Here is a 21,932-nt window from a genome sequence, read left to right as displayed (position 1 = left end):
GAGAGAGAGCACACAAACAGGGGAAAGGGCAGAGGGAGAAGGAGAAGCAGGCTCTCCACAGAGCAAGGAGTCTGATGGGGGCTCGATCTCAGGACCCTGAGATTATGACCTGAGTCAAGGGCAGACGCTTCATTGACTGAGCTGCCCTTTTTCCCTCTTAACTTAAAAAAAATGTATTATCAAACAAAGAAGACTGATCGTCTTGATCCTGTCTACCATGATATGTTTTGTTTTGACCAGCTTCCTTACTATTTGGAGAAACTTTATATTATGTATACAATTTGTCTTAGTGAAGCAGTAAGTATGAAATCTGATCAAACTACAGCTTATAAATTAATACTACAAGAAAGAGAAGACTTACAACATATAACTTAATGGCTTGAAAATCCACCCAGTTTCTCTTTGTATTTTAAAACGTGGGCAGCCCTGGTGGCCCAGCGGTTTAGTGCCACATTTGGCCTGGGGTGTGATCCTGGAGACCCGGGATCGAGTCCTACGTTGGGTTCCCTGCATGGAGCCTGCTTCTCCCTCTGCCTCTCTCTCTCTCTCTCTTTGTCATGAATAAATAAATAAAACCTTAAAAAAATAATAAAATGTTTCCTTTGTTCTGTTGTAATCTTTTAAAGAATTAAAAAATATAGTAATAATCATAAGAAATAGTGAGTATGTGTTTTAACTTCTAGATGTATGTGGGGGAAAAATGAGGTTTTCTTACAAGAATGTAAGTAATCTTGCCTTGATTATAATTGCCAGAACTGTCAAAGTGACAGCAAAATAAGAAACAGTGTTGCTAACACTAACTTTCCCTGGAGGCATGCAAAAAAAGTTCCTGAGGTATAAACATCATGATCAAAAGTCATCTTATTCAATCCATATACAAAATAAAATTACTAATTATTAAAAGTTTATGATAGGTAGATTTCCCTGTCATGTTGGAAACCAGGGAAAATGTACAAAACCAAGGCACTATTTAGCAGAGGTGTTTTTAAAATTTCCTTTTGCTTTTAATTGCTCTTCTATTAAATCCCAAACTTACCTCTGCAATCTCTATCCTTTTTGCGAGGTCATCAAGAGAAAGAGAGCTGTCGTCGGAAGGCAGATCCTCTTGCAGACTGTAGGAGGCTTCTTCAGGAGAAAGATCTGGAAGGAGGTCTGAGTCTTCCTCTTGGTTCTCTTCACAGGACAGGGAGTCCTCGGTGTCTTTTAAGCAACCTTCTAAAAGGCTGTTCAAATAGTCTTCAGTCTCTCTGCTGACTCGATCGTCCTCATCCACCACCTCCTCCGGGGCCATACACACCCCTGGAGGAGCTGCACTTAAGACAGACACCTTATTACCCTCACCAAATGCGCTCTCAGAGCGCTGGGGGTCAGGCGGCCCCAGCGGTGATTTTCCATCGCTGTCTGGGAGATCGGGTTGCTGCAGCTCATTGAATTCCCTATGTTCCAGTCGGTCCGTGGGCAACGCCTCCGAAGCATCCTTAAGTGGTAAACGGAGTCCCTTTCTGTGAGTCTGTGAATATCTTCCCTCGGAGATCAGCGCAGGTGCTATGAGGTCAGAGCCGGGGGAGATGAGCGGCTCTCTCATGGACTCGCTGGGGAGCGCCACGGCGGGGTCTGCAGCCAGGCCTATTGTGGCCACATCTCCGCTGGGCCCCAGGAGAGGCAGCTGCAGGCGGCTGTCATCCTCGCAGGCGTCCCAGGACTGGGCGGGCAGTTCCCGCGGGGCCTCGGCGCTGCAGAGCGGCTCCTCCCCCCCGTGGTCCTTCCCTGAAGTTACAGGCAGGCGCGGGGGATCGGCCAGCCTGTCCATGTGAGGACAGCAGGGGCTACTCCTCTCCCGGGTTTGCTCTTGATGACGCTGGCTTTCTCCCCCTGGCACTGGCACCGCGCCAAGACAACTTTCACTCTCTGAAGATGAAGAAAAACAAGTTGTTTAAGGTTCAAAACAACACTTTGCACAGGAGGAAAGGGCAAGGGACAGATGTGAATAATACGTGTGACACAACAAAATTTGAAACCTCTCCAGTGGAAATTGCATCTGCTGGATTAATGGGGTCCTTAGAGAGAGGAAATACTCTAATATTATATATTAAATAACCCTTTACATATAGAAATTAACACTGTTCAGAACACAAATATGAATGCAGAGTTCTTCATTATTCATGGAACAATTTTTTCAAAGGTTGAAAGATGGTTTTTTGAACTTTACTGGCTTTCTATAATTCCTTTCATATTTACCCTCCATTTACCAACAGATAACATTTATGCTGTTGCTGATTTTTTCAGTTTTAAAAACTACCTACTGGGGAAGAAAAGGATTAGTTCTCTCGGTTCTTTCTATTCCTTTCCCCCAGTGGTATATTATTTCCCCTTCTCTAGCTTCTCACTACAATTCAACACAATTCTGGGGCAAATCGATATTCACATTTACCTTGCTATGGGTTTATAAGTAGTATTCACGACCGACTCACACGGACGGTGTAGTAGGATATATTTTCTTTTCTCTTTTCCACTTATTTTGCGTACTCTTGGTAACTGCCTCATTCTTTCATGTAATAAAAATTCTTGCTGGGGTGCCTGGGTGGCTCAGGTGTCTGCCTTTGGCTCAGGCCATGATCCCTACAGGGTCCTGGGATGGAGCCCTGCATCAGGCTCCTTGCTCAGCAGGAAGTCTGCCCCTCTGCCTGACACTCCCTCTACTTGTGCTCACTCTCCATCAAATAAAAAAAAAAAAAATCTAAAAAAAAAAATCCTTGCCTACATATCTCCAGACTCGGAGAGATATACAAGTATATCCTATGTATCAACAGATACAGGCAGAGGGAGAAGTAGGCTCCATGCATCGGGAGCCCGACGTGGGATTCAATCCCGGGTCTCCAGGATCGCGCCCTGGGCTAAAGGCAGGCGCCAAACCGCTGCGCCACCCAGGGATCCCTATACCATTAGTTTTAAAATATATCCTTCTTTGGGCAGCTGGCTAGCTCAGTCAGTGGAGCATGTGACTCTTGATCTCAGGGGTTTGAGTTTGAGCCTCACATTGAGTGTAGAGTTTACTTTAAAAAGTTAAAAAAAAAAAATCTTAAAGAAACCACACAAGATACCTTCTTGAGCTCCTAACTGGAGCTGCTCTCTAGGCCAGTTACACAGGGCTTGTCCTGGAATTCCCTTCCTGTGATCCTTGGAGTTCCCTTCCGTGATCCCTGGAATTCCCTCTGGTTCTGTGCTGGAAACATTGTTTCTGAATCCCAGGTCTTCCTCTTTGCTTATTCTCTTGGAATTTTTTTTTTCTTTTTAAGGCTTATGGAAGGTAAACCTAAGGTTGGTTAGATCTGAAAGTCTTTTCCTTCACCCCTGACTAAAATATTTGGTTGGGTCAAGTTTCCTATGTTGGAGACAATTTCCTTTCACAGCTTCTAAGGCACTGGTGTACTGTGTCCCGCTCTGGTAGGGCTTCGGAGTCTCTCAACTAATCTGAATGCCAATCTCCCATAACTTACATTTGCATCCTTGAAGATTTAGATTATTTTCCTTGTATCTGGTCCTGGTCCTGAAGCTTCTTTTAGTTTCTTTCTTTGTTTTGGGTACTTGGTGGGACTTTGAACCTGGAAACTCATGAACTTCAATTCTGGGAATTTTCCTGTATTATTTCCCTAATTATTTGTTGCTTTCTGTTCTCTCATTCTAGAATGCTTGTCTTCAGATCTGGCCTCATGGACTGCTCATCTTTACCTTTCCTGCCACACTCTTCCTCTTTGCTTTCGGATTAACTTTCGGGGATGCTGCCTCAATTTTTGACTTTTCTAATTAATTTTAATTTTTATTATTATTTTTTTAGAGAGAAAGTGCGTGAGAGTGAGGGGTGGAGGGGCAGAGGCAGACAGCGAATCTTAAGCAGGTTCCACACTCAACACAGAGCCTGACGTGGGGCTTGATCTCACGACCGTGAGATCATGACCTGAGCTGAAATCAAGAGTGGTGCACAGCTGACTGAGCCACCCAGGCATCCTGTAATTAATTTTTTATTGTGGGTATCATTCTTTTTAACTTCAAAGAGCATTTTCTTTCCCTGAATGTTTTTCTTATTTTAAAACAGCTCCTTATTCTTGTTTTTATGTATACAATATTCTCTTTAACATGTGACACTGTTCATTTATTTAAAGCTTTCATCTGTTCTCTCCATTTTATTTCCTTTGAGCTTCTTTGGGCTTGACGGGCTGATTTGGTTTTGTATTTCCTATCTGAGGCTTTCTTAAATGAGACAACATGCAGCTCTGTGGTTAAAGGCAAGTTCTCCAGGAGGAGTCAGTCCTCTGTATGGGAACCAAGAGGGCCTGGGCCATTTGCTGGGAGGCCTTTAATATGATTTTTTTTTTAAAGATTTTATTTATTTAATCATGAGAGATACACAGAGAGGCAGAGGCACAGGCAGAGAGAGAAGCAGGCTCCATGCAGGGAGCCCGATGTGGGACTCAATCCCGGGTCCCCAGGATCATGCCCTGGGCTGCAGGAGGTGCTAAACCGCTGAGCCACCCCAGCTGCCCTAATATGAATTTCAATATGAATATCTGGAGGTTTTATCTCCTGGACAAGTAGCCAGTGTCTCTGAGAGGAAGCAGGAGACCAGGGTTCTAGATAAGGCTCTTGCCATTGTTCAGGGGTTAAGATTTGCACTCAGTCCTCATTTTCTATATAATACCCCTTCCTTGAGTTGTGCCTGATGCACATCCACAGTTCTTCCAGTTCAGACGTTCTACGAAATAAACAACAACTTCCTGCTTGGTAGAAAGGGCTTATAAGGGATCCCTGGGTGGCGCAGCGGTTTGGCACCTGCCTTTGGCTCAGGGCGCGATCCTGGAGACCCGGGATCAAGTCCCATATTGGGCTCCTGGTGCATGGAGCCTGCTTCTCCCTCTGCCTGTGTCTCTGCCTCTCTCTCTCTCTGTGTGTGACTATCATAAATAAATAAATAAAAAAAAATTAAAAAAAATAAAAAAGAAAAAAAAAAGAAAAGAAAGGGCTTATAAATGTCTAAGCGTTTCTTGTAGAGTCTTTCGACCCAACCTCCCATTGCCAGTCCAACCCTGTATGCTGGACGTTAGAGGCACCTCTGTGCTTCCCATTCCCAAACCTTTCCAGGCAGGACTCGATATTGTTCCTGTAGACACTCAGCTTTCAGCTTTCTCTGGTGTAATAAGCTAGTTGCCATTCATCTACCTGCTTTCCAGCTTCTGGATCTTTCTGGATGTCACATCCACTGCTGTTTCCTTGCCAATTCTGTCACTGTGGGTTTCTGCCTTTAGGATGCATTCTAGGGGTGTCTGGGTGGCTCAGTCAGATAAGGGTCTGACTTTGGCTCAGTCCATGATCTTGGGGTGCTGGGATTGAGCTCTACATTGGGGTCCCTGCTTGATGGGGAGTCTGCATCTCCCTGTGATGCTCCCTCCACTTGTGCTCTCTTTCTGTCTTAAATAAAATCTTTAAAAACAAAACCCATAAAAACCAAAGAATACCTTTCTGACATTTCAATGGTGTTTCAAGAAAAAAATGAAGTTAAATGTTTGATCCACTCTGATTAATAAAAAATATTTTCTGAATTTTTGACGAGTATTCTAGTATAAAACTTATCATTGCTTATGTTTCTGTTAATATTAGCATGAATTTCTGTAATCGGTATTCCTGAACCCAAAGATCTAGGGAGTCTATTATTCCCAACTTCATTCACTTCACATCTACTAACAAAAACTCCACTTTGATTAAAAAAAAAAAAAAGAAAGAAAGAAAAATGGCTGAATGCATGACAGAGGCTTAATAGACCCTGAGTTAAAGAGTTCTAAAAGGAGCAGTTAGATTTAATCTAAATTCTAACACATAATCTACAGAAATGTCCCTGAGTTATTTCCCATTCTTCCATGAGTTCTCTTTCTTGTTTTAAAATTTTATTTATTTATTTATTTAGTAATCTCTACACTCACCACAGGGCTTGGGCTCAAAACCTGGAGATCAAGAGTCACATGCTCCTCCAACTGAGCCAGCCGGGTGCCCCGCCCAGGAGTTCTCTTTAGGGTAAAATTCCCCCAAAATTCATGATATAAGACTAAATCATTCATGAATGAACATGTATTTTCTGAATATCTCATTAATTAACATAAGTACAAACATGTGAATGATATCAGGACAGTACACTGAAAAAAATACTTAAACTAAGTACAAAATGTTGATAATGTCCAGCTTCTATAGAGGCGAATTCAAAACTAAAAATGTTCATACCCAGTCATCAGGGAAAAGCAAGTTAAAACCACAATGATATTCATGTTCCTAAAATGACTAAATTAAAAAAAAAACTGACAACAGTAAATGTCAGCAAGGATGTGGAGCAACCAGAGTCCTCACATACCACTGGTGGGTATCCTGGAGAATAGCTTGGCAGTTTCTTAGAAAATTAAAAATGTACCTTCCCTATGACCAGCAATTCCACCCTCAATTCTTTACTTAAGAGAAATGAAATCATATCTCCACAGAAAAGACTTCACAGAAGTTCTGTTCATCCCCTCCGCTGCTCATGCTCTCTCTTAAACAGATAAATAAATACAATCTTTTTCAAAAAATTAGAAGTTTTATTCATGATATCCCCAACATGGAAACAACCCAAATGTATATTAACAGGTGAATGGATAAACAAATTGTGGTATAGTCTAAGAGTAGAATACTACTCAGCAATGAAAAGGAATGAACTAATCATACGTGTAACAAGATGGTGCCTCTGGAAAACTATGCTGAGAAATTCTATTTACAGTAAATTCTAAAGCAAGGAAAACCTACCGATAGTAACAGGAAGCACTGGGTTGCCTGGGCCTGGGTGGAGGAGGGACTGATTGTAAAGAAGACTGGGAAGAAGATTTTGGCATGATGAAGATGTGCTTGGGGTAATAGTTATATGAATGTATACAGTTGTCAAAACTCCTCAAATTACACACTTAAAATGGTATTTTTTTTGTATGGAAATTGTGCTTCAATAACATTGAAAAAAAATGGGAGGGGAGGGGCATCTGGGTGGCTCAGTCAGCTGAGTGTCCCACTCTTGATTTCGGCTCAGGTCATGATCTCAGGGTCATGACATTGAGCCTCAGTTGGGTTCCATGCTCAGCGGGGAGTCTGTTTGAGAGTCTCTCTCCCTGGCCTTTTTGCCTTCCCCACTGCTTGTGCATGAGTGCTTGCTCTCTTTCAAAAAAATAAATAAAATTTTTAAAAATTAAAAATAAAAATAAATAAAAAATGAGAAGGGAAAGAGAAGTATAAAACCCAGGCTCGGGCAGCCCAGGTGGCTCAGTGGTTCAGCGCCGCCTTCGGCCCAGGGTGTGATCCTGGAGACCCGGGATCGGGTCCCATGTCGGGCTCCCTGCATGGAGTCTGCTTCTCCTTCTGCCTGTGTCTCTGCCCCTCTCTCTCTGTCTCTCTCATGAATAAATAAATAAAATCTTAAAAACAAAAACAAAAACCCCAGGCTGATGGTTTTTTTCATCAGTGGGGTGAAAGTAGGGGATGGAGCAGATGGGAACACAAAGATAGTTGTAACAAGCAACAGTAATTCGGTCCTTTGTTGGGTATTAGTCTTACATATCTTCATTTTGTTGTTTGTGATAATGTATTGTGTAGCATGTGATTTTTTACAAATAAAATGTTACCTGATAAAGAAAAATATAAATTAATAAAATACCTGGACTTCAGGGTCAGAAAACTAGGGTCTGGACTTGAGTTCTAATGAATTCTATTCCTGGATAAGTTACTTCCTTGAGTTTCTTAAAATAGATTCAGGCTAATTTACATTGGTTGTTAAGAGGAACAGATGAAATAATATATATAAAAGTATTCTGAAAATACAAAATACTGTGTAAATTACTTGAAGACTTAACAATGGTAGATTGTAATGAATACTACATAGAGGACATTAACAGAACACCATTAGCAGGGGCAGTGATAATGTGAAGAGGAGGAAGAGAAGAAAGAGCAGTGAGCATATACTGAGTTCTGCTCTCGGGGCAGGTTCCGTTCTGAACTTTTTTTTTTTTTTTAAGATTTATTTATTTATTTATTCATGAGAGACACAGAGAGAGAGAGAGGCAGAGACACAGGCAGAGAGAGACGCAGGCTCCATGCAGGGAGCCTGACATGGGACTTGATCCCAGGACTCCAGGACCACACCCTGGGCTGAAGGCAGGCACCAAACCACTGAGCTACCCAGGGGATCCCCCCCCGGGATCCCCACCCCCCGCTCTGAACTTTTAACATGAAATGACTAGTTGAATCCTCACAAAAATCCTATGAGGTAAGTACTATTAGTGTTCACATTGCGGAGCTGAGGAAAGAGAGGCCCAGAGAAGTTAGGCAACTTGTCTAAGGTCACACAGTTTTACATGGTGGAGACAGGATTCAAACCAGACCAGTCTGGCTCCAGAAACAGTATCTTTAACATTTACACAAAAAACGGCAAGTTACATATTATAGAAAGAACTTAAGAACAAGGAATTTGGAGATAAAGAACAAGAAAAGGCAAGTCTAGATTGGACTACATGTCGGATGTTGTTAAAAATGAGGAATATGAGGTAAAACAAGAAAAATACATTTAATAACAATCATTTAAAGGATTATTTTCATATTTCTACTTTTCTCACATTTCTATGCATTTATTCAGAAAATAACCAACCTGAGGAAATTAATTCTGGGAGAGGTGACACTCTTCTTTAAAAGATACTGTTTTATCAGACATGGCAAGATTTCTCTCCCCAGAATTTACCTTCCTCCTGAGATGGTTGTCAGGGGAGATGTCTGCATTAGGAAAGTCTTGATGATGCATACAACTTACTCAGCAGAAGGATGCTGCATTCAGTTGTAAACCAGAAGACACAGTTTTTTTCTTTTCTTTTCTTTTTTTTTTTTGAAGACACAGTCTCTAGTTGTGAGTCAAAGCACAAGGAAGTGACTTGAATGTGGTAGCTCAGTTTCCTCATCTGTACCACATATCTCACAGCAGAGGCCTAGCTAGAAAGCTAGAAATAGTGTTGAGCCTGAGCTGCAGCAACCGGTGCTACCGGTCAAACCAACCAGCCAGTAACAGCAGTCTTCCCAAAGCACAGACCATGGAGACAGCCATATCCAAAGTGGGAGGCTATTTTGTGAATTCCTCCCTCTTTAAGATCTTTATAAAGCTAATTTTACTATAATTTCCAATATAAAAATGACTGGAAAAAGAGACAGCCACTATACATAGTATAGAGGTTCCTCAAAGAATTAAAAAGATTTACCATATGATCCAATAATTCCTGATACTACTGAGTATTTACCCAAAGAAAACAAAAACACTAATTTGAAAAAATGTGCATTCCTACATTTATCACAGCATTATTTACAATAGCCAAGATATGGAAGCACCTCAAATGTCCACTGACAGATGAAAGGATAAGGAAGATGTGGTATATCTACAATGGAATATTAGCCATCAAGAAGAATGATATGTTGCCATTTGCAACAACATGGACGGATCTAGAGAGTATTATGCTAATTGAAATAAGCCAGCCTGAGAAAGACAAATACCAAATGATTTCACACACCTGTAGAATCTAAAAAACAAACGAATAAACAGACAAAACACAGAATCAGACCTATAAATACAGAGAATGAACTAATGGTTGTCAGAGAGGAGAGGGCAGGAAGGGCAAAATGGGTGAAGAAGAGTGAGAGATACAGGAATGAAGAAGCCAAAGGAATAAAAGGTACACTGTAGGAAATATATAGTCAATGATACTGTAATAGCATTGCATGATGACAGCTAGTAGCTATACTTATGGTGAGCCCAGCATAACGTATAGGGATGTCCAATGTTGTGCACCTGAAACAAAGGTAACATTGTATATCAACATACCCCAAGTAAAGAAAATCACAAACATACTTGTAGGACTTAAAACTTAAAAAAAAAAAAAAAGGTGAAGGGAGAAAAAGGAAGAGAAGTTTGTATTTCAAAATACAAAATATGGAATATAATTTTATTTGGAGAAAACTTCAATTTGTTAAAAAAATGAAAAAAAGAGAAGAGACAGGAAGAACAGAGAATAGTAGGATGGACTTGAGGCAATATCCCAAATTCACCTCACAGAAGAAGAGGGAATAATGATGTAGAGGGGGAAGAGGCTTTGTAAAGAGAAGACAGCAGATTACATTCAAGGCATCGTCATCACCATCATCTTAACTCTTTAGGCAACTCAAACACCTGATGCTGCATGTTTACTAGGACAGGTCTCAGGCCCAGGAACATGGAGCCTCAGAATATAAATCAGCACTAAAATCATACGTCAGGAAAAACAAACACCCTAAAATGTAGTTATTTATTTTCTAAAGTATGTATGTATGTATGTATGTATTTATTTTTCCTAAAATTTTTATAATGAACATATATTAGTACTGTAGGAGTTTCTAAAAATCTTTGGGCTTTTAGCATAAGACACAGAAAGTGGTATAAAATATAAATGCTTTAGAAATGTATACATGGAAATTAAATTACACCATAAGTTAGTTTATAAGAAAGGGGAAGAGAAGATAAAAAACCAAGAAACAGAGCTCTTAAATATCTAGATTTACAGCATAAATTTCTGGTCAAATGTGTACATAATTGCTGGTTTTTTATTTTTTAATTTTTATTTATTTATGATAGTCACACACACAGAGAGAGAGAGGCAGAGACACAGGCAGAGGGAGAAGCAGGCTCCAAGCACCAGGAGCCCGATGTGGGATTCGATCCCGGGTCTCCAGGATCTCGCCCTGGGCCAAAGGCAGGCGCCAAACCGCTGCGCCACCCAGGGATCCCTAATTGCTGGTTTTTAAACAGAAAAGTGTATCTGAATATACCAAAACCAACTTTGTTTCAGAGTATTTTTGTACAATTTTGTCATACTCAGATAGATATAACTGAAAGATAGATATATACTGAAAACATGGAAGTAACTTTGTTTCTATAAGAATTTAGATGTTACAATTTCCATGACTAGATATCTAAAAATAGGGTTATACAATATAAAAAGATTCTCGCTTTGCAATTTGTCTGGTAGGAGAGGTATATGCAAAAAAATGTAAATGCACAAATAGTCCTTGTAACACTTGCAAAATTTAAGAGGCGGGTGCCTCTTACAACCCTTTCTTTCTTTTTTTTTTTTTTAAGATTATTTATTTATTTATTTATTTGAGAGAGAGAGAGAGAGAGAGAGAGAGAGAGAGAGAGAGAAAGAGAGGCAGAGACACAGGAGAGGGAGAAGCAGGCTCCCTGTAGGGAGCCCAAGAAGGACTCCATCCCTAGGACCCCAGGATCGCACCCTGAGACACCCAGGTGCCCCTCTTACACCTCTTTCTAATGTAAAAACATACCCGGCTCTTTGGCTGTGGCTCCTCTTTCCTTTGGATCCTCAGAAACTATTAACTGTGTAAAGCATTTCCTTCCCAGAGGTTTTTCTACAGCTGCTATCTAAAAAGTTAAAAAACAAAAACAAAAACAAAAAACTTGGGGAAATTATTCCGTTAAGTTAGAAAGCTGAAAATAATTTGAGAAAGGTTTGATTATTTCCTAAAACAGTCCACACAACAGACATAAGAGTTAACATTTTGCCATAAATATTTTCGAGGAAACAGTCTCTTACCTTATGTTTGGATAAAAGAGGACTGTAGAAAAAAAAAAAAAAACAAGATTTAAAAAAAATTACAGCAGCAATATGCTTCCAAACAAATGTCACTGAAATGGCTGTAAAAATAACATATAGCTTCTCTGGATTCTAATATTAGCACAGAACATTTCCAGGGCTGAAACATTACCACTGGTTCACACAGTTCAAAGGGCAGCTCTATCATGTGTTACTTTCTCAGCTAGCCAACTACTACTGAAAACCCCCAAAGAAGCTGTGAATACTTAGCCCCAGAAAAAAAAAGAATATTAATATGTTGCTAATAATGTAAAGAGTATTTTATACACATATTTTCAAAATTCCAGTTTATGTCATTATAGCCTGAAACAGGTTATGATAAAAGATAATTTTATTGGCATTATCCATGGAAACGGGCAACAAAAAAAGGAATTTTTAAATATTATGTGTTTTAAGGGGATATCAAGGATAAGAGAATGTATTTGTCCACAGAAAAGGTAGGCACACAAATATTCATAGCCATTTAATTCATAATACTCAGAAACCAGAAACGATCTGAATGCCTGTTAACAATATCATGGATAAATAAATTGATACACAATCACACAGTGTATCTGCACAGGAGTAAAACCGAGCTAATTACCATTACATGCAACAACATGGAACACAGACCTAACACAATGATGAGCAACAGCAGTTAATGCAGAAATCTGCATTCTGTATGATTACGTTTATAAGAATTACAGAACAGGCAAACAGACTGTTATGGAGCTTAGGTAGTGGTTATTTTGGGGAGTGGGTACTGACCTGGTACAAGCATGAGGGATCATTCTGAGGGGCTGGACTATTCTGTCTTGGTCAGTGGTAGTTCCATAGACATATATGTGTATATAAAAACTCCCTGAACTTCTGCATTTTCATGTAAGTAAATTAAACACTACTTTTTATAGTAAAAAATTTGGGGGGTTATCCAAATTTAAAGCTAAAAGTGCTGTGCCAATATTATATGAAATAAATATTTGTTTTTAAATAATTTAGACAACTCCAACACATTTAAAAACTATGAGTTCCATGGGTAAGACAGGGAAAGTGTCTGTTCTGAATATTTTGAAAAAAAAAACCAATCTCCTTTATCTGTCGTAAAAGATTCCATTATTTTAAAAGTCTAAGAAGTTAAACATTAATTTATTTAACATCCTAATAAACTAGATTATAATGCAGAGTCCCTAAAAATATTGTTTCAAAGGTTCAAATCAATGGAAGAAAACTATCATGTTTCATCAATGAGCAACATTTTTGAATCTACAAAGATTCTTCAAAGGCTGGTCTCCAAAATAATTAGACCCTAAAGCAACTATCAACTAGTGAGCTAAACAACAATTACTTGGGTCTGTTTCATCAGTGACAAATACACTTTTAGTTTACTTCTTTAGTTAATTTTGGTGGAAAAGGAGAAAAAGTTATCAACAGAATGAAATCTTCTAGCTTCTGTATCAAGGATTCTTATACATCCCAGACATCTGCACTAGTTTAAACACTACCAAGTCCCCTCACCTTCAGAATTCTGAGTCATAGAATAATGAATTCTGAAAATATATTTATTTATTTTTTCCGAAAATATATTTAAGTGCTTTATTATTACTATAATTTAGTTTTGAAATCCTAATTTTTGATACAAATCGAGCAATTTAAAATTATCTGGTAAGTGTAAAAAAATAGCTGGTAAATGTAGCTTTCCTTTTGCAGTATTTTGGTTAAGTATCATACTGTTTCTACATCCCACTATTGGACAAATCTTACAGATTTTTTTTTACAACAGCCTACAAACACTGGCAAACAAGTATAAAAAAAAAATCCTAATATACAACTTTCTTCTATTTCAATCACCTAATTTCTTAACCAAAAAGAGATCAAAACTAGAAGTTATATATTTTAAAATTTCTGATTAGAAGGTGCTTTAAACTTATGTAAAGTTGAACTTTTACTTACTTCTCTCTCAGAAATTATAATAGAAGCTGAGAAAGATAAAAGCTAATCAGATAGAAGCTGGTAAAAGCCAATCATTTTATTTTACCTGCTTTAATTTCTCCAGCTGAAAACATTAACAAATGAAAAATGGATCATGAATTTCAGATAGCCAGCACTACAATGCTTCAATACTCTACTCCAACTCATTCTACACAAATACTGATGTACTTACTCTTGATGTGTTGTGCAAAATTTGGTAAGCTGTTCAAAATCTTCACCATTAAATCCTTTTTCTGAATTCCTTAGAGATGTAACTGTATGTGGTTGTACAGTTTTCCATTTTGTTTCTAAATTTAAAATATTTGTTAATTATTAGCTACTACCAAACATATTTAGGGGGCAAAAGTAGTTAACTAGTACCACTGATAAAGATCTCCATGCAAAATTATCTTCTCATGCAACCCAAGTTATTAACACAGAAATAACTAAGTGACTACTTTTCACTATGAGTAAATATTATCTCAGAGACTAAATTAGCCAGAGGGCATGCCAAGGAATCAGAAGAAATGCAAACAGTTTTAAGTGTTCTTTTCTTGGCATTGATGCAAAGAACAAAATACAAAGAGAGAAATTTTCTCACAATGACATCACATTTGTGGTAAAAATGCTACTTTCTTTGCAACATTAACTTGACTATGGAAACATCTATTTCCTGACTTACAAAAAGCCAGGTCAAATATGTTAAATTTCTAGATAGGAACATGTCAGATTACTGATAATTGCACATCCTATGGTAGCCTGTACTTACCCCACTCTTCTTGAATGGCAGAGAGATTTGCGAGCAACTTCTCATGATACAGTCGTTCAAGCTGAATGAATTTCATTGCTTTCTCATCTGAATAGAAAATTTGAGGAAAATAGAAATCCAGACTCTTTACACGTAGCTTCTTATTTGAAGAACAATGTCCAATCAAAACTGGGAAATTTGGAGCTTACCAAAAAAATGAAAGCACTCTAAATATTTTTAAATTAGGGTTTCTTGGTTTGGAGTAGGTTAAGTTCAATGTGGCATGTGATACCATAGCTACTCGGGTTCCATTCTATCAGCAAACAAACTAAAAGAAGGTTTTAATGTTGAAGGAATGCCAGCTTACCAGTATATCTCTGGCAGAATCAATTAAGGGTAAGTGAATTGGAAACAGACCTACATGGAATCCTGGAATCTAAACGTTTCCCATTTTTTCCCTCTCCTAAAATCACTTTCTGTCAAGCAGCTACATTACCCTCTGGTCAAATGTGTGTTCCTGATTTCAGCTCATCTTGACTCTACTTATTTCTCACTGAATGCTTTTCTCCCATAAGACCAAAGGCTTACTAGCCAAAACAAGGACAGAGTACAACATTATATGGATCTTTTGTAAAAATTTAATTAACTAAAAAAAAAAATTAACTGGCCAGAGTGATTTTCATAGTTATGTGCTTCTACTCTTTTGTAGATTTTCTTATAAGCTTCTGCCTTCTCCATCTGTATCACATACTTAGCATCATATGAGGTCGTGCTAAATTGTCCAACTGTCTATCTTCCTTTGGGCCATGTTCTAAATGTTGACCCAGAAAGAGAGAAGAGGAAAAACTCACTGTTTAGCTATTTGCTCTTCCCATGAACACTTGGAGATTCAGCTCTCTCTCTCTCATCTGTAGTCTTCAAAATATTCCAGGATCATTAAGTAGGGCAGGGAGAAGTGGGGACAATTCCATTTTCTATGACTTAAAGTATGCCAATGTTTCTCAAACTTCACTGAACATAAAAATCAGGGCAGCCTGGGTAGCTCAGTGGTTTAGTGCCACCTTCGGCCCAGGGCTTGATCCTGGAAACCCCAGGATCGAGTCCCACATCAGGTTCCCTGCATGAAGCCTGCTTCTCCCTCTGCCTGTGTCTCTGCCTCTCTCTCTCTTTCTCTCTGTGTCTCTCTCATGAATAAATAAATAAAATCTTTTAAAAAAATAATCTGAAAACCTTGCTAAAATGCTATTTCTGGGTCTGACCTCCAAAAGCTCTGATGCTAAGGCTCATGGGTTTGCACACTAAGAAGTTCCTCGGGATGTGGATGCTCTTCTGCACTGCATTGCATCGTGCTCATTATTTGGTTAGAAAAAGAGTTTAGCTTCCCTTCCACCAGAATTAGATCTCCTGTGCACTTAATGATGCATTGCTGTTGTCTGAAGTGGTGACCACAGTTGGTTTGATAGGGGTCAAGATCATAACTGCATTTCCCTCAATCTGCTTAGAGATGTGGTAAAAGTCAACAAGACTGGGAGGGAGTTGAAATCACACAAATGGGGAAACACAGATGTTTAGGGCACATTCCTTCTAGAGAATCTATACTGGGCCATTCCTAGAAAAGAGAAGCAATTTTTACAAAGGGCAGTTGGAAAACTGAGTAAAGAAATGTTTCCTATACAAAAGCTAATATGCAGTCTCACTTGACAGCATCTGTTCTGTTTATTACAAGTGAAGAATTCAGTCTTCCCTTTGCAGCCGAAAGCTAGAATAAGACAGTCACGAGATTTACTGTGTGTAATATGCTCAACAGGCTCTACCATATGAGTATCACTTGACTTGCACTTCTGTGTTAATTCAAAAGAAAGAAAACCCAATGGTTTTTTAAATTATATTTTCCAGCACTGTGTTCCCCCTCCCACAACACACAAATATTTAGATTGTGGTAAAATTGGAGCTTCTTCACGGAAGGCCAAATTTAGGTGGTTCTAGAGAATTTTCTGGAGTGGCAGGAATTCTCTATACCTTGCTTTCTGAGGTAGGTACATGGGTGCACACAGCTGTTAAAATCCATTGAAAACAATTATACACACACACATACATATATATAAAAATTCTCTCTCAACTATATATTTTATATATAAAAACTATATATATAAAACTATACACACACACACACACACACACACACATATATATGTAAATCTCAGTTCAAAAAAATGAGCAGTTCTCTATGCATCCTATGAATTTCTTCCTGTAATAAAGAAAAGGATACAGTCCTCCTCCTGGAAATAGGATTCTGCTATCTGTTAAAAACAAACAAAAAGACAGGAAGTTAGATTAATAGTCGGATGAGAAGGCACAAAATTAGAACCTTGACACTCTCAAAGTCTCTGATATCAAACTAAAAAAACTCTGAACTACACCTACCAGTTGAGAAGAAATCTGACTGTAGGTATAGTACACATTTCTTGAAGTCACTGATTGCAAGAAGCAAAGCAGAGACATTCTTTGGTCTTTATAGCAACCCCTCTCTCCTTATTCTATTTCAAATCAAGGCTAACTTCATCAATTCATTAGAGTTTAGAAATAAGAATTTCTTAAAGACTGAGGAAAATACTGTGGGAGCTTATAAAGGTATAACACAGGTAAAAGAGTGACTCTGTGTTCTAAATAAAAAAGTTAAGATGTGTGGGGCGCCTGGGTGGCTCAGTCAGTTGAGCCTCGGCCTTCGCTCAGGGCATGATCTCAGGGTCCTTGGGATTGGGCCCCAAGTCGGGCTTCCTGCTCAGTGGGGAGTCTGCTTCTCTTTGTGCCTCTTCCCTCCACCTCATGCTTATGCATGTTCTCTTTCTCTAATAAATAAATAAAATCTTAAAAAAAGAAAGTTAAAATGTGTCAAGTCACCTAAGACTCATTTGTATTTCACCAAGTACCTCATGGGACACTGACTTTTGACTTTTGGTTCTCTTTCGATATTTCAGAAAATGCAGGGTCAAGTGCTAAGAGTTGAGCAATGATATCTGGAATACACAGTGCAGCACAGGATAAAGGGCACTGGATAGAGGGGTCCAGAGTCAGAATCTTGTCCTAGTCAAGGCTTATCAGTTACCAGATTCATTCTAAGGCATATTTAAATTAAGAAATTCTTTGATTCTAAACATTTTGGGATCTTTTAGTAATACCTTTATTTAGATATAGCATTTATAAATAGAACAACAGTAAAACTATTCACCGAGAAATACTTGCACAAACTGTTGTCATATTTAGAATATTTCATGTAAATACTTTATACTTTTAAAATAGTTTCGTTCTGGGGACACCTGGGTGGCTCAGTGGTTTAGTGCCTGCCTTTGGCCCAGGGCGTGATCCTGGAGACCCGGGATTGAGTCCCGCATTCGGGCTCCCTGCAGGGAGCCTGCTTCTCCCTCTACCTATGTCTCTGCCTCTCTCTCTCTCTGTGTCTCTCATGAATAAATAAAAATAAAAAATATAAAAAATATAAAATAAAAAAAAATAGTTTCATTCTAAGTCTCTAGTAAGAAAGGTGTCCCATCTATAGGTCCCTACCACCATTTTCCAGCCAGCTGCCACTGCAAACAGCAACACAGTACTTGTCAAACCTATAATCTAGCAACAAAAAGAAATGGTTTTTCCCAAATCCCACAATGAAAACAGCATACTTTTAAAGGAAAATATTTGCCTACCTTAAAATTTATACTATAACTCTAACAGTTTTCCATGAGCAATATACAACTGGACTCAATCACCTTTTGGTAAAGTTTTAGTTTAACCTAATCTTGATCCATACTGACTCTCTACTCTGAGGACTTTGCAAAGGATAAATTGCTTCTCAAGATTCTGCTTGTCTTTTGACAGTTCATCAACAATATGACAGTACTAACCAGAACTGAATCAAACTGTCAATATTTAACCAGTTTTACTTATAAAACAAGAATTTCATATACTACAACCAGTAATGGGCTGACACACAGCCTACATTTGGCTCTAGAGTACTGGGGAGAGCCCTGATTTGTAGCGTCTTCTCATTTCTGTGTTGTCAATACTTCTATCATAGCCAGTGTCAAGCTACCATGATGGACCACTGAATATGGTTCTCATGAGCTAGTAGTAGCGAGCTCCAGCACACTACTGGGTTACACCTAATAGAAATCACCAACATTTCATTTATCAACTTCCAGTGAAAAAAATCTCTTGCATGGCACATAGTTTCTCTTCTGTACATCAAATACTGTTTCAGGTTGCCCATGAAGATTAAATTTCTGGCTCTTCAAAGCTACTCTCCTTGACTTTGTGCATTTGTGTACCATTGGCACATAGTTATTTATAAAAAGCTTCATACTTTTATAAACCAGACTTCCTGGCACTACAGAAATCCAAATTTCAATTAGCTTTCAGATCTCTGTGACAGTTCCAATACCATAAAAACAACTATAAAGGTATCTTGACATCCAATGTCTCAAAGTAATAGGCATTTCTAGGTGAAAAAGCAGCTGAGGAAAATAAATACCTAAGCCATTTCCACTATAGAAACACACCCCTGGCAAGTCCAGCAGGGCAAGAGCAGACGGGATTTTCTTTGATGTCCATATATCTAAATCTGGGAAGTAGCCTGGTAGAGCAAAAAGAACATGAGGCATGGAGATGAATAACGACTGCATTCTGGTCCAAACTTTGCCACTGTTAGTCATGTGACTTTGGACATGCAATGTCTCAAGCCTCAGCTTCCTTATCTGTGCAACAGGGACAATAATACCTATAATTCTGCAAGACAAGGATGCTAGGCTACTGTCAGGATTAAGTGAGGGAATGCATATCTAGGGTAGTGGTCATCACATAGCAGTAAGTGCTGAAAATGATTTTTGAGTCAGAGTCTGAACCAGAAGTGCAAGATGCAGAGTAGAATCATCTGAAGAAGTAAGTTGACAATCACTTTGGGAGGGTAATAGTTTTAAGGTTATTCTGGCTTCAGGATTCTTTTACCTACCAGAAACCAGAAAAGGGAAGAAGGAAGGTCTATTTTTTTACCACAGTCACAGAGACTGGCTTCAAGGATCCCAGTGGGTCCATTTCCTGAGTCTGACATCAGTTCTAGTACAAATTCACTGAGCAGAGTACCACACTTGATGCTTTTCCTCTGACTTCTATATGAAAAGCTTCCATGTTTATGACTTCAGTTATATACTTAGAGCTAACCTGTAATCATATTAACTAAGTATACAAAAGATTACTCATACTGAGAACAAGAATTTTAAAATGGAATCTTCAAGAGTTTCGAGAGCTAAAAATACAAATATATAACTGATGTAACTGTAGTTATGTTTCCAACAGCCTTTAGCACATATTCACTGATGGAATATCACTTCAAAAATAACAACTGTCCCCAAAGGGACTCTCCCTCTCCAATTCCTCATTTCTGTTATTGGAACTACCACTCATCCAGTCTGGATCTCCTGGCCATCTAGGACTTCTCACATCTGCTTTCCTATCCACATCAAGTTCTAGGGATTTTTCCTTCAAAGGGACTGCAATCCATCTCTCTCTGTAGCCACTACAATGACTGTAACCAGCATGCTTTTCTCACCTTATACTTGAATTATAAATATCTCCTTTCAGTTATTCTCATTAAAATTGTGCATGCATGTGATTTAAGGAGTCAAATACTCCTATTATATGTGTTCACAAAGCCCTCCTCCCTCTTGCCCTTTTCTCCTTTCATTGGGAATAAGTGCTCAGAGTTCTTCATTTTTTTTTTCTTTTAAACTGTATATTCCTAAACATGCCTATTTTGGCCACTTCTGGATTTTAGATTTTAGAAGGTGAGGACTGAGTCTTTTGTTCCCTTGGGGCTGCTATTTAGCAAAAGGAGGAAGACTAGGGAAGCAGAAGATTTGGGAGAATGAAATCAAAGTTTGATTTCATACATCTTAAGTTTGAAGTGCTCTTTTAGACATGTCAGGCTGGATATTTAAGCCTGGAATTCAGAACTGCATACTGAAATGCTCCAAAGTGTAAAAATTAGTGAAATTTATGGGGTACCTGGATGGCTCAGTTGGTTGTACATCTGCCATTGGCTCAGGTCATGATCTCAGGGTCCTGGGATCAAGTCCCACATGGGGCTCCCTGCTCATGGGTGAGCCTACTTCTCCCTCTCCCTCCACCTCTCCTCCAGCTTGCTTTCTCTCTCTCTCTCTCTCTCACATGAATAAAAAAAAAAAAGAAAAAAAAAAGATTCCTGGGCTCTTTGTGTCAGTATAAGTTAAAAAAACAGAAAAGGCAGGGACTGTTTCAGATTACAGAAGACTAAAGAATCCTGACGACCAAATGCAATGTGGGGTCTTTCATGGGATCCTGGGTTAGGGGAAAATTAGTTACGTTTGTGAACAATGTGAGGGAAACCCAACTACAGACTGTCTGTGGAATAATACTCAGATATCAGCATCTCACCTCTTGCAGGAAATGTTGGGGAGCAGCTGCTTGCTTGGAAACACATGTACATGTATTTAAGGGTGATGCCATCAAATGCCTGAGGATTACTTTAAAACGTTTCAGTGGAAAGCATGTGTGCAGGTGATGGGGGACACAAAAGTTTGGCAAAATGTCAATGACTAACAAATCCAGGTGAAAGAATCAACATGAGGGGCCGGGAGTTACAGAAATTCATCAAACGTCCTCCATCTCTCCTGGATTTGTGTCTCCCTTGGGAAGCGATGGAGAGCTTGTATTCCTGGACTGACGAAGGAACTATCAGCTGGCTTCTGCTGCCCCGCTGATCCCCAGCCTTCACTCCTAATAAGGAATCCTTGAATTAGTGACAGTGAGGGTACAGTCATAATGCTTAATATCTATTTGGCTCTTACTGTGTACCAAGCATTATGTTAAGTGCTTTTACACGCATTATTTCATTTGATCCTCCACCACTTTACAGATCAAACTGAAAGCCATTTATATTGTTAGTGGTGGAGCCCAAAGCCCTGCTTTTAAACCATCACCATGCTCTCTAAGCCCCTTCTGTCAGGGGAGGACAGATTGCTGAGATAGTTAAGAAGCATGACTTACAGGATTCAGCAAACTGATATGTTTCTCAGGGATGGAGGCAATGGAGAATTTTAGTTTGACACATAAAAAAATTAAATAAGGGGTGCCAGGCTGGCTCATCGGAAGAGTATGCGACTCTTGATCTCAGGTCATGAGTTCGAACCCCACTTAGGGTGTAGAGATTACAAAAAATAAAAATAAATTAATAAATAAACTTTAAAAACTTTAAATAATCTTCAGGTCTGATCCAGATCTACTAGAACTGCTCTGGCTGTGGGATCATATACCAGTAGAAAAGAGCACCTTTAATATAACAACAGCCCAGTGACATAAACTCCTTGAAAAGATTTGACTACATTTGCTATTTCCATCTTTACTCCAAATGTCCTTTTCCTCAACTTTTTATCGAAATTCTACAGAAGAGTTCAAAGAAGAATAAAATCAAC

General features: G+C 38.9%; 1 protein-coding gene across 4 annotated transcripts in view; it reads right to left on the bottom strand.

Moving 5' to 3' along the window:
* CNST (consortin, connexin sorting protein) overlaps positions 1-21,932 on the bottom strand; it is a 123,206-nt gene that overhangs the window by 18,340 nt on the left and 82,934 nt on the right. For all 4 annotated transcript variants that reach the window (XM_055323760.1, XM_055323759.1, XM_055323761.1 and 1 more), the window contains 6 exons: positions 16,703-16,733; positions 14,455-14,541; positions 13,879-13,993; positions 11,679-11,700; positions 11,410-11,506; positions 1,037-1,908 (listed from right to left, as the gene is read on the bottom strand). In XM_055323760.1, coding sequence (XP_055179735.1) covers positions 1,037-1,908; positions 11,410-11,506; positions 11,679-11,700; positions 13,879-13,993; positions 14,455-14,541; positions 16,703-16,733 — 1,224 coding nt within the window. The remainder of the gene's footprint in view (positions 1-1,036; positions 1,909-11,409; positions 11,507-11,678; positions 11,701-13,878; positions 13,994-14,454; positions 14,542-16,702; positions 16,734-21,932) is intronic.

Source organism: Nyctereutes procyonoides, unplaced genomic scaffold, assembly GCF_905146905.1.
Source record: "Nyctereutes procyonoides isolate TBG_1078 unplaced genomic scaffold, NYPRO_anot_genome, whole genome shotgun sequence".
NCBI classification, from domain to species: domain Eukaryota; kingdom Metazoa; phylum Chordata; class Mammalia; order Carnivora; family Canidae; genus Nyctereutes; species Nyctereutes procyonoides.
This window is presented reverse-complemented; position numbering and strand designations above follow the sequence as displayed.